The sequence below is a fragment of the Triticum aestivum genome, chromosome 5B (assembly GCF_018294505.1).
Source record: "Triticum aestivum cultivar Chinese Spring chromosome 5B, IWGSC CS RefSeq v2.1, whole genome shotgun sequence".
Classification (NCBI taxonomy): Eukaryota; Viridiplantae; Streptophyta; class Magnoliopsida; order Poales; family Poaceae; genus Triticum; species Triticum aestivum.
Window position 1 is genome coordinate 45,949,918 of NC_057807.1, and position 12,083 is coordinate 45,962,000.

Below are 12,083 nucleotides of genomic sequence, written 5' to 3' on the forward strand. Positions count from 1 at the left end.
TATTAACCGGAAACATAATACATGTGTGAATACATAGACAAACAGAGTGTCACTAGTATGCCTCTACTTGACTAGCTCGTTAATCAAAGATGGTTATGTTTCCTGACCATGAACAATGAGTTGTTATTTGATTAACGAGGTCACATCATTAGTTGAATGATCTGATTGACATGACCCATTCCATTAGCTTAGCACCTGATCGTTTAGTATGTTGTTATTGCTTTCTTCATGACTTATACATGTTCCTATGACTATGAGATTATGCAACTCCCGTTTGCCGGAGGAACACTTTGGGTGCTACCAAACGTCACAACGTAACTGGGTGATTATAAAGGAGCATTACAGGTGTCTCCAAAGGTAGATGTTGGGTTGGCGTATTTCGAGATTAGGATTTGTCACTCCGATTATCGGAGAGGTATCTCTGGGCCCTCTCGGTAATGCACATCACATAAGCCTTGCAAGCACTGCAACTAATATGTTAGTTGTGAGATGATGTATTACGGAACGAGTAAAGAGACTTGCCGGTAACGAGATTGAACTAGGTATTGGATACCGACGATCGAATCTCGGGCAAGTAACATACCGATGATAAAGGGAACAACGTATGTTGTTATGCGGTCTGACCGATAAAGATCTTCGTAGAATATGTAGGAGCCAATATGGGCATCCAGGTCCCGCTATTGGTTATTGACCAGAGACGTGTCTCGGTCATGTCTACATTGTTCTCGAACCCGTAGGGTCCGCACGCTTAAGGTTACGATGACAGTTATATTATGAGTTTATGCATTTTGATGTACCGAAGGTTGTTCGGAATCCCGGATGTGATCACGGACATGACGAGGAGTCTTGAAATGGTCGAGACATAAAGATTGATATATTGGAAGTCTATGTTTGGACATCGGAAGTGTTCCGGGTGAAATCGGGATTTTACCGGGTTACCGGGAGGTTACCGGAACCCCCCGGGAGCCATATGGGCCATCATGGGCCTTAGTGGAAAGGAGAAAGGGGCAGCCCAAGGGGGCTGCGCGCCTCCCCCCTTCCCCTAGTCCTATTAGGACTAGGAGAGGTGGCCGGCCACCCCTCTCCCTCTTTCCCCCTTGGGAATCCTAGTTGGAATAGGATTGGGGGGGGAGTCCTACTCCCGGTAGGAGTAGGACTCCTCCTGCGCCTCTCCCTCTTGGCCGGCGCACCCTCCCCCCTTGGCTCCTTTATATACGGAGGCAGGGGCACCTCTAAACACACAAGTTGACACAAGTTGATCCCCGTGATCGTTCCTTAGCCGTGTGCGGTGCCCCCCTCCACCATATTCCACCTCGGTCATATTGTTGCAGTGCTTAGGCGAAGCCCTGCGACGGTAGAACATCAAGATCGTCACCACGCCGTCGTGCTGACGGAACTCATCCCCGACACTTTGCTGGATCGGAGTCCGGGGATCGTCATCGAGCTGAACGTGTGCTCGAACTCGGAGGTGCCGTAGTTTCGGTGCTTGATCGGTTGGATCGTGAAGACGTACGACTACTTCCTCTACGTCGTGTCATCGCTTCCGCAGTCGGTCTGCGTTGGGTACGTAGACCACACTCTCCCCTCGTTGCTATGCATCACATGATCTTGCGTGTGCGTAGGAAAATTTTTGAAATTACTACGAAACCCAACACTTGAGTAGGTGAAGGCTCCACTTGAGTGGAGCATTGTCCTTCTCCTTCGGCCACAAGGGGTTCCTCAATGGGTAGAATATGACCAATACCCATTCTTCTTATGGCTTGGGGAGGAATTTCATCACCTACATCACAAGTACCACTTTGCTCCACTTGGGAGCCGTTATTTTTGTCAAACTCCACATTACACGTCTCCTCAATGAGTCCGGTGGACTTGTTGAGAACACGGTAAGCATGAGAGTTTGTAGCATAACCAACAAATATGCCCTCATAAGCTCTAGCCTCGAATTTAGACAAACGAACACCTTTCTTGAGAATGAAACACTTCCACCCGAACACCCGGAAGTACTTGAGATTGGGCTTGTTGCCGGTGAGTATCTCATAAGGAGTCTTGTTCAAGCCTTTGCGAAGATAGAGCCGATTGGATGCATGACATGCTGTGTTGATGGCTTCGGCCCAAAAGTTGTATGGAGACTTGAACTCCGCCATCATGGTCCTTGCCGCATCCATCAACGTCCGGTTCTTCCTCTCCGCAACACCATTTTGTTGAGGGGTATATGGTGCAGCGTATTGATGCTTGATCCCCTCATCACTAAGAAACTCATCCAAGGTGTAGTTCTTGAACTCGGTACCGTTGTCACTTCTTATTGTCAAGATCTTTGCATTATGTTGACGTTGAGCTTCATTTGCAAAGTCGATGACGGTTTGTTGAGTCTCACTCTTCCTCTTGAAGAAGTATACCCAAGTGTATCTTGAATAATCATCCACAATCACCAAGCAATACTTTCTACCTCCAAGACTATCAAATGATGGAGGCCCAAAGAGATCCATGTGAAGGAGCTCCAAGGGTCTCTTCGAGTAGATGATGGTCGTGGGAGGGTGAGCCTTCTCATGGAGCTTTCCTTCAATACAAGCACTGCAAGCACGATCTTTGGCAAAACTAACATTTGTTAGTCCACGAACATGGTCCCCCTTGAGAAGACTTTGCAAAGATCTCATATTGACGTGGGCTAAACGACGATGCCAAAGCCATCCCACGTCAACTTTAGCCATTAGGCATGTCGCGGGCTTAGTGGGTCGCTCCGAAAAGTTAATCACATAGAGACCATTCTCGACATGCCCAACAAAGGCTACTTTAAGAGTCTTGCTCCACAAGAGGGCCATGGTATCAATGTCAAAGAAGGTAGCAAAACCCATGAGTGCAAGTTGACAAACAGAAAGCAAATTGTATGCAACGGACTCAACAAGCATGACTTTCTCGATCGTTAGATCATGAGAAATGACAACCTTGCCAAGACCCAATACCTTAGAATGTGAGGCATCACCCCACTCGACATTGGTGGGCATAGATGGAATCTTTTGCACGTCCACCACCAAGTCCTTGCTCCCGGTCATATGATTTGTTGCTCCACTATCGAGCAACCATGATCCTCCACCGGAAGCAAACACCTACAAGAGATCAATGCTTGGTTTTAGGTACCCATTTAGTAATGGGTCCTTTGATGTTAGTAACAAGGGTCTTAGGAACCCAAATAGACCACTCAATGTACTCATAAGGAGAACCAACAAATTTAGCATAAACGTGTCCATCACTAGCACGGCACAACACATATGATGGGTTAAAGTCGCCGGCCTTGTTGAAGGAGGGGAGGTGTTGTTGCCCTTTTTGACATCAACACCCTTCACATTGTTCTTCTTCTCCTTAGGAACACCCTCTCCCTCTTTCACAAAGGTTTGCTTGAGAGGGGGAGGTCGTTTGGTCTTGTCGTTATTCTTCTTGTTCTTGGACTTGGGTGCGAATCCAATTCCTTCCTTGGCCACAACTTCCTTTTGATTGCTCAAAAGGTCGTTGAGGTTCTTCTCACCTTGAATGCATGTCACAAGGCCTTTCTCAAGTTGATCCTTCAATTTAGCATTCTTCTCCACAAGATGCACATGCTCACAACACGGGTTAGTAGCATATGCATTATCAATTAATACCATATGAGGAAAGGTGGCCTTCTCCTTGGTTAGATTAACTTGGAGTTGAGAATGAGACTCCTTGAGGTTAGCACGAGCACCCTTCAAGACCTTATGGGCCTTGTCAAGCACATCAAACTCCTCCTTGAGTCTAGCATGATCAACCCCAAGTTTAGCCTTCTCGGAAGTTAGCACACGAGACACAACAAGAGCATGGTCAAGATCCTTCTTTAACTTGGCATGGTCATCGTTTTGTGACTCCTCAAGAGTCAAACGATGCCCACGCTCTTCCTCAAGAGCATTAGAGAGATCCAATATCTCATTGGCATAGTCACGACTATGACCTTCCATCTTAGAGATGGTTTCTTCGTGAGCCTCGATCATGTCATTGGCCTCACCAAGTTGTTCCAAGAGAGCAACAAAGTGCTTCTTGGATTTGCCCTTGAGCTTACTCATAAAAGACTCAAATTCATTCACTTCCTCATTAGACCCATCATGTTCATCAATGCAATCCTCCAACGAGGGATTAGTAATGATGGTGGTTTTGATGTTGGGGGTTACCTTGTTGGAAGCTTTAGCCATGAGGCACTTGGAGGTGATGTTCTCGTTGGGTGAATCAAAGAGAGATACCCGAGGAGTGGTAGCAATGGCAACGGACGCCATGGCCATTGCTTCTCCATTTTCATCATCATCGTCATCCTCATGGTATTCTTCTTGAACCACCAACCCACGAGTAGGAGTCTTCTTGGTGAAGTTGTTCTTGTTGGGGAAGGACTTGGCTTTGTCTTTTCGGATGAACTTGCCACCATTATCTTCCCGCTTCTCGTAAGGACAATCCGCAACGAAATGGCTCACATTGCCACAGTTGAAGCAAGTTCTAACTCGTTGCTTGCCCTTGAAGCCACTTGAGTTGTTCTTATTGAAGTTGGGTCTTGTATTCTTCTTGCTCCAAAATTGTCTTGAAGCAAGAGCCATGTGCTCATGATAATCATATTTGGTGTCTTCGGGGTTGCTCTCCTCATCTTACTATTCTTCCTCTTCTTCCACACTAACCTTGGCCTTCAAAGCAAGGTTGGGCTTCTTTGCCCTTTGGGAACTAAGCACCGCATTGTCGGCGGTCTTGTCCAAAATGCTCATTGCAACGAACTCATCCAACACTTCACTCGAGGTCATGGAGTGGAAGTTTGGTCTTTGACGAATGACGGAGGACATGACCTTGTTGTAGGGCATCATGGCCTTGAGGAACTTGCGCTTGATCCAATTGTCATCTGTGTCCTTGCTCCCATGATCTCGGAGTGAGACTGTGAGTTTGGTCACTCTTCAAAAGAACTCACGAGGTTCTTCATCTTCTTCCATTGCAAACTCATCGGCTTCATCTTGTACCACTTCATAGTTGGAGCGTTGAATGCTAGCACTTCCTCGATAGAGAGACACAATGCATTGCCATGCGTCTTTGGCCATGGCATGAGGTCGAAGATGAGGGAGATCTTCGGGAAGGATTGCATCTTGGATGATGAAGAGAGCACTCTCATTGAATTGATTATCCACGGCCTCTCGAGGGGTGAAGTTGCTTGGGTCATGTGGATAGAAACCTTCTTCAATGATTCTCCAAAGATTAGTATTCACATGTTTTAAATGACGCTTGAAACGATACACCCAAGAATCAAAATCCTCATTTTTCACAATCTTAGGAGGAGGACCGGCATGATTTACATGAGTAGAGGGAATAGGTCCTCCATAAATTGGCGGTTCCACATGGGCAAAGATGCCGGTGCCATTTCTACCACTAGTGGAAGGACTCTTTTCACTATTAGCTTCCCCCTTGTCGGAGGTAGCATCACCTTGTTAGTGGGATCACCCACTTTCATCGGCGAGGTGGATAGTTTAAGTCCTTCGAGAAATTTAGTAAACATGCTTTCAACCTTGGTCGTCATGGAGTGTTTCAATGTGTCTAGAGCCACATTGAATTCCTCACGAGAGACCGAGGTTCCCCCATCGGCCGTAGACGAGATAGGATTCACACCGGAGTGCTCCTCCGCACCGTCTGCGGTGTCAACCATACTCTTCGGACGGCAAAGTCCTTAATAAAGAGACGAGGCTCTGATACCAATTGAAAGGATCGATATAGTTGACTAGAGGGGGGGGGGAATAGGGAACTAACAATTTTTAAGCTTTTCTTTATCAATTTAAACTTTGCAACAAAATAGGTTGTCTAGATATGCAACTATGTGAGCAACCTATATGATGCAATAACAACTAGCACATAAGCAAGCAAGGGATAGAACACAAGTAGGCTTGCAAAAGCAAAGGCACGAAATAACCAAGAGTGGAGCCGGTGGAGACGAGGATGTGTTACAAAAGTTCCTTCCTTTTAAAGGGAAGAACGTCTTCGTTAGAGCGGTGTGGAGGCACAATGCTCCCCAAGAAGCCACTAGGGCCACCGTATTCTCCTCACGCCCTCACACAATGCGAGATGCTGTGAATCCACTATTGGTGCCCTTGAAGGCGGCGGCCGAACCTTTATAAACAAGGTTGGGGCAATCTCCACAACTTAATTGGAGGCTCCCAACGACACCACGAAGCTTCACCACAATGGACTATGGCTCCAAGGTGACCTCAACCGTCTAGGGTGCTCAAACACCCAAGAGTAACAAGATCCGCTAGGGATTAGTGGGGGAAATCAAATTTCTTGGTGGAAGTGTAGATCGGGGCCTTCTCAACCAATCCCGAGCAAATCAACAAGTTTGATTGGCTAGGGAGAGAGATCGGGCGAAAATGGAGCTTGGAGCAATAATGAAGCTTTTGGGGGAAGAGGTGGGTCAACTTTGGGGAAGAAGACACCTTTATATAGTGGGGGAAACAATCCAACCGTTATCCCCCCCAAACAGCCACGCACAGAGCGGTACTACCACTTGGGCAGGACGGTACTACCGCTGACAAGCGGTACTACTGCTCCCTCCCAGCGGTACTGCCGCGCTGACGAGGGATGCAGGGTCCTGGCCCCAGAGCGGTACTACCGCGGAAGTATTGGCGGTACTACCGCCTGGAGCGGTACTACCGCCACTACTGCCGCTACTAGTACCGTAAAACCCGACACGAAAAACAGCGGTCTCGAGTCGAGGCGGTAGTAGCCCGAAACCACTGCGGTACTACGACCGAAGACCGCTCGAGGAGCGGTACTACCGCTTGACATGATTCGGCGGTGCTACCGCTGAGGACCGCGGTACTACCGCTGGGACAGGACAGGGCAGGCACAGATAGGAAAGGAAGCTCCAATGAAGCGGAAAGGAACATCGGGTGTGATAAGGATGTGCACGTGTTGATTCCACCCTAGCCTTACCAAAGCGGATCCCCTCTTGATAGTACGGTGACTCCTACGAAACTAGTCCACCAACAGAGAAACGAAGGAGCTACACCGTCTTGAATAAAACACCGAGGGGAGGTAATCGTCTCGTGCCAAATGATGAATCTCTGAAAGAACTCAACGCACACGATTAGTCCGCAAAAGCATTGTCATCAATCATCAAAACATCTTGGGGATAAATATGCCCTTACAACAGTGAAGGTTGAACATCCACCTTGAGCAAATAGCTACACTTCTCCACAACTAAACAATGGACTATACATTGAATTGTCAGTTTGGCGTAAAGAAGTATCACTGATTGTCTTAGCGGTACCAGGCCGCCGAAGGCTAACCCCGCGGGTGGAGCATATTAGTCAAACTCATGGCCCATTCATGAGCCTTACTAGAGATTACACTATCTCATAGAATGTGGCCAGCACTAGGGCTCATATAGGTGTGTTCTTTCAAAGATTACTCTTTATGATAGCATATAGCATCATGCTTATACAAACCTCAGAAGACATTAAGACAAAATCAGCCTGCCAAACAACTCTCGAGAGTACTATATTTTCAACGAAGTGGGTTAGTAAGGTTACTCTCATCAGTTAGCCAGTAGCTTGTCTTCCTAATTCTACTTCATGGGATCTCTGATCACATAGGTTGAGTTACGACATGGCAACTCAGGTGGGTCTCATACCCATCTCATTCAGATTTTTTAAATATATATCTTTAAGAAATCACAAAAATGTATACCCTGATTTAGATATTTCAGTTTTATGACCCCGTCGTCCATGTGTAGATTGCTTCGTTCTTCCGTAGGCTGAAGAGGATCACTCCGTCCAGCGCGTGACCGGAGATACCTTTTCCATCGCCTATGGACCGAGAAGTAGCCGGTCTGGGCCGAAGAGCCGTCTTCGCTGGGCAGTCAGCCGAAGAGATGACTTTCGGCTACGTCAAGACCGAAGTAGTCTTTGCTCAACACACGGACAAAGAATTCGGGATACAGGGCCGCGACCGTCCTCTTCCACCCGATGCTTGCTCATTTCTTCGCGATTTTCGTCTGGCCGCCTCCATTTCGCGACTCAAGATTCTCGTTGCCAACACCATTGAAGAATGATGTTGTAGGTAGTGTTGGAGGATGCCTTTTCAGGTTGGTTCCATTTTAGGTTGAATTTGCTGGTTTGAACTTGGAATGAAGTTGTATGGCTAAACCGTGTTTGTATTCGTCTGGTCAATCACTTAGACTGCTGGCGAGCTCCTTCATGACTACGTTTGCTGTGGTTTCATTCAACAAAATAGGTGGATTTCTCAGAAACAAAAAGAGCTACGAGGCTGCCATGTGGACCCAAAATGAGGTGGCAGCCCACAAAACAATCTCACTCGCCAAACTGCTGGTAGTTCTCTTCTCTGTCCCCGACTTCCCTCCCCTCCCCTCCCCTCCCAGATCCGATCTCCGCCGGCGGTCGCCCGCCGGAGCACCGCCATGGCGCTCAGCCTCCGCAAGAAGCAGCTCGGTAAGCTCCGAAGCATCCCGCGGCGCTCCCCCCTGCCTCATCTCCACCGGTGGCCGTCCCCTGATTGACAACTCTGTTGCGTCTCTGATCCAGATTTGATCACGCGGATGCTCCACCTGAACCAGCAGCAGCCGTCGCCGGACGGCGGCGGCGGGGAGGGCGATGAGGAGGCCTACAAGATCCTGGTGATGGACGGGCCCTGCATCTCGCTCCTCTCGCCGGTGCTCCGCGTCGGCGACCTCCGCAAGCACGGCGTCACCCTCCACCTCAACATCGACAAGGCGCGCCAGCAGGTCGCCGACGCGCCCGCGGTCTACCTCGTCCGCCCCACGCCCGCCAACGCCGACCGCATCGCCGCCGACGCCGCCGCGGGGCTCTACGCCTCCTTCCACGTCAACTTCTCCACCTCCCTCCCGAGGCCCGTCCTCGACCGCCTCGCCGCCGCCACCGCCGCGTCCCGCTCCGCGCACCGCGTCGCCCGCGTCGCCGACCAGTACCTCGACTTCGTCTGCCTCGAGGACGGCCTCTTCTCGCTCGCCCAGCCGCGCGCCTACGTCGCCCTCAACGACCCGGCCGCCGCCGACTCGGACATCACCTCGCTCGTCGAGGCCGTCGCGCTCGGCCTCTTCTGCGTCGTCGCCACGCTCGGCGCCGTGCCCATCATCAGGTGCGCCCGCGGCGGGCCGGCCGAGATGGTCGCCGCCGCGCTGGACGCCCGCCTTCGAGATCACCTCCTGGCCAAGCCAAACCTGTTCACGGAGGCTGCATCCAGTGCCGCCTCGTCGTTCCAGCGCCCGGTCCTCTGCCTGTTTGACAGGAATTTCGAGCTGTCCGTGGGGATACAGCACGATTGGAGCTACCGCCCCTTGGTCCACGACGTGCTGAGCTTCAAGCTGAACAAGCTGAAGTTGCCAACAGAGAAGTATGATCTGGATGACTCGGACCCGTTTTGGGTGGCGAACAGCTGGTCGCCATTCCCCAAAGTGGCCGAGGAGATAGAAGCGCAGCTCGCCAAGTACAAGCAGGATGTGGACGAGGTGAACCAGCGCACGGGTGGTGGTCGGGATGGGGTTGAGTTTGATGGAACAGATCTTATTGGCAACACCAAGCACCTCATGAATGCGGTGAACTCACTCCCGGAGCTGACCGAACGGAAGAAGATGATCGATAAACACACGAATATTGCAACTGCGTTGCTCGGGCACATCAAGGAGAGGTCTCTGGATGGATACTATGAGTGCGAGAATGATATGCTCGTGAATGGTACTGTGGATCGGAACATGCTGCTGAGTCTCCTTAGAGGGAAGGGCACCAAGGAGGACAAGCTCCGGCTGGCCGTCACGTACCTGCTATCCTTTGAGGCACCACCGGCATCTGAACTTGAGCAGGTTGAGGCTGCGCTGCGGGAGTCAGAAGTAGACATGTCTGCATTCCAGTATGTGAAGAGGATAAAGTCGTTGAACACGCAATTTGCTGCCGCGTCAAGCACAGCAAGCAGGAGCAACATTGTTGATTGGGCTGAGAAGCTTTACGGACAGTCCATTAGTGCCGTGACAGCAGGCGTGAAGAATCTCTTATCAGATGGGAGGCAGCTGGCTCTTACCAGGACTGTCGAAGCCCTCATGGAAGGGAAACCAAACCCAGAGGTGGACAACTACCTCTTGTTTGATCCACGGGCCCCTAGATCAGGAACTGGTGGGCAGTTTAGAGGACCCTTCAGAGAAGCAATTGTTTTCATGATTGGTGGTGGAAATTACATCGAGTATAGGAGCTTAGTTGAGCTAGGGCAGCGCTCACAGCCTTCAAAGCATGTCATATATGGAGCAACGGAGATTCTCAATGGGGTGGAGTTTATTCAGCAGCTCGCAGAATTGGGACAGAAAGCGGGATTAGGTGGTGGCAGCAGCAACCTACCACCACAGTAAATATGCTCTTACCAGATGTTTTGATGCTAAGGTGGGATTGAAGCTTCACAGGTTGCAGTAAATAGTCTCTTGCCGACACTTTATGCTAAGGAGTGATCCAGGCTGCATAGACTAATGTGTAATGGTATCAAATTTCTCTGTTGTCGGGTTTATGGTGCTGCTTTGAATGAGTTATCAATACAAAGATTTCTTGCCAGAGTTCCAACTGTTCCAGAAGTCCATGTATGCTCGTTTCTTTTTGTTTCTTTTTTTTCTTTTGGCCCCTTTTGAGAAATGTTAGTGGAATCTTGTTTGAACACCCCTACAATCAGTTCATGGAATCTTAGAACACCTGTTCTCATATTTTTGATAAATTGAGTTTGTTAGCGTTTCTTATGAATATCAGTCAAATTGTTACGTATAGCCATGCTGGAGTACATATCCTTCTGGTCTTATGCAGCTTACACGAATTCCTTCTTGGAACAATATGCATGGTTCACCATTCTGGGGATTTCTGTGTGCCTGTGGCAATAGTAACATATGAATACAAGTTGCTAACGGAGCAGAAGCGCATATTACTTAAAAGAATGTTGCAATGAATTAGTTGCCCCAGAATAGTAAGGCATTAACAATTGTATGTTTCAGGTGAGTTGTGGTGATGTGTGCAGTGCAAATGTACAATATATCTTCTTCTGTGGAGTTAAGGGATTAGCATGTAATGACACATTTTGTGAGGATGTCATCCCTCAGCATGCTATTTTGCTGCATATTTTTAGCTTCTTTGTTTTCAGAACCCTATTACGCTGATTTTACAGATATTCCAGGAGAAAGTGCTAGAAAGATCATCTTATTTTGTGCACAACCTCTGGAATCCAACTCATGGTATGTAAATGAGGGACCACGAGAAATCCTCACTACGGGGATATCTAACTGAAGGACTACATAATATAGGGTCTGTTTCAGTTGTAATTGTGACTGCAAATTGTATGGAAACACATGAATTAGTTCTGTTCTCCGAATGATAATATTACTGAAAGAGCATGTTCCTTCCTGGCTGTTGGCTGATACACCATGCAGACTTCTTTGGTTTTGATCGGCGGATGGTTCTCATGTGGTTGCTGATACACCATATGCTGAAGTGGCGGAAGTCATGAAAATGTGCACGCTACTGTTACTACCGGTCTCTGGTGTCATTCCCTTTGTCATGCCTGAGGGTCAGGTCATGCAGGTTCGTTTCTTCTCTCCCCCTCTTGCTGTCAAGTTCACAGTGCTATATGTACATTCTGATTAAAGTACTTTGTGCTTGTAATATGCATACATCTTGTAAATACAAGCTGAAATGGCTGTCTTTGTGCAGGCGAGTGGCCTGATAGCAAGGTTGGATCTTGATGACCCACCTTCTGTAGGAGGGCTGAACCATTTCATGGCACCTTTCCAAAACTTGGACCTCCTACTGCTATTTCTGGCAAAGTTCACCAAAGTTTTGCTGCAAGTGTGAATTCTGCGCACATTATCCTTGCAGGATATGAACATAATATCAATCATGTAAGGCATATCAAACTTTCAGGATGCAGTTGTTCTTCCACTTTTATTTCCCTTGTCTATCTCGTTGCCACTGTCCTCGTCTACAGAGAGGAACTAACCTCTTAATTTGTGACAAAATACACCATCTTTCTTCAATCGATAGGTTCCTGACTGTACCTTTCTT

At 48.5% G+C, this 12,083-nt stretch overlaps 1 protein-coding gene across 1 annotated transcript; it reads left to right on the top strand.

Annotated features, from left to right (window-relative positions):
- The first annotated feature begins 8,297 nt into the window (after window positions 1-8,297).
- On the top strand, window positions 8,298-10,721 carry LOC123110308 (SEC1 family transport protein SLY1). Its single transcript, XM_044530793.1, has 2 exons — window positions 8,298-8,471; window positions 8,565-10,721. Exons 1-2 carry the CDS (start codon window positions 8,441-8,443, stop codon window positions 10,394-10,396), a joined length of 1,863 nt encoding a protein of 620 aa, XP_044386728.1. The 5' UTR covers window positions 8,298-8,440; the 3' UTR covers window positions 10,397-10,721.
- Window positions 10,722-12,083: the final 1,362 nt, after the last annotated feature.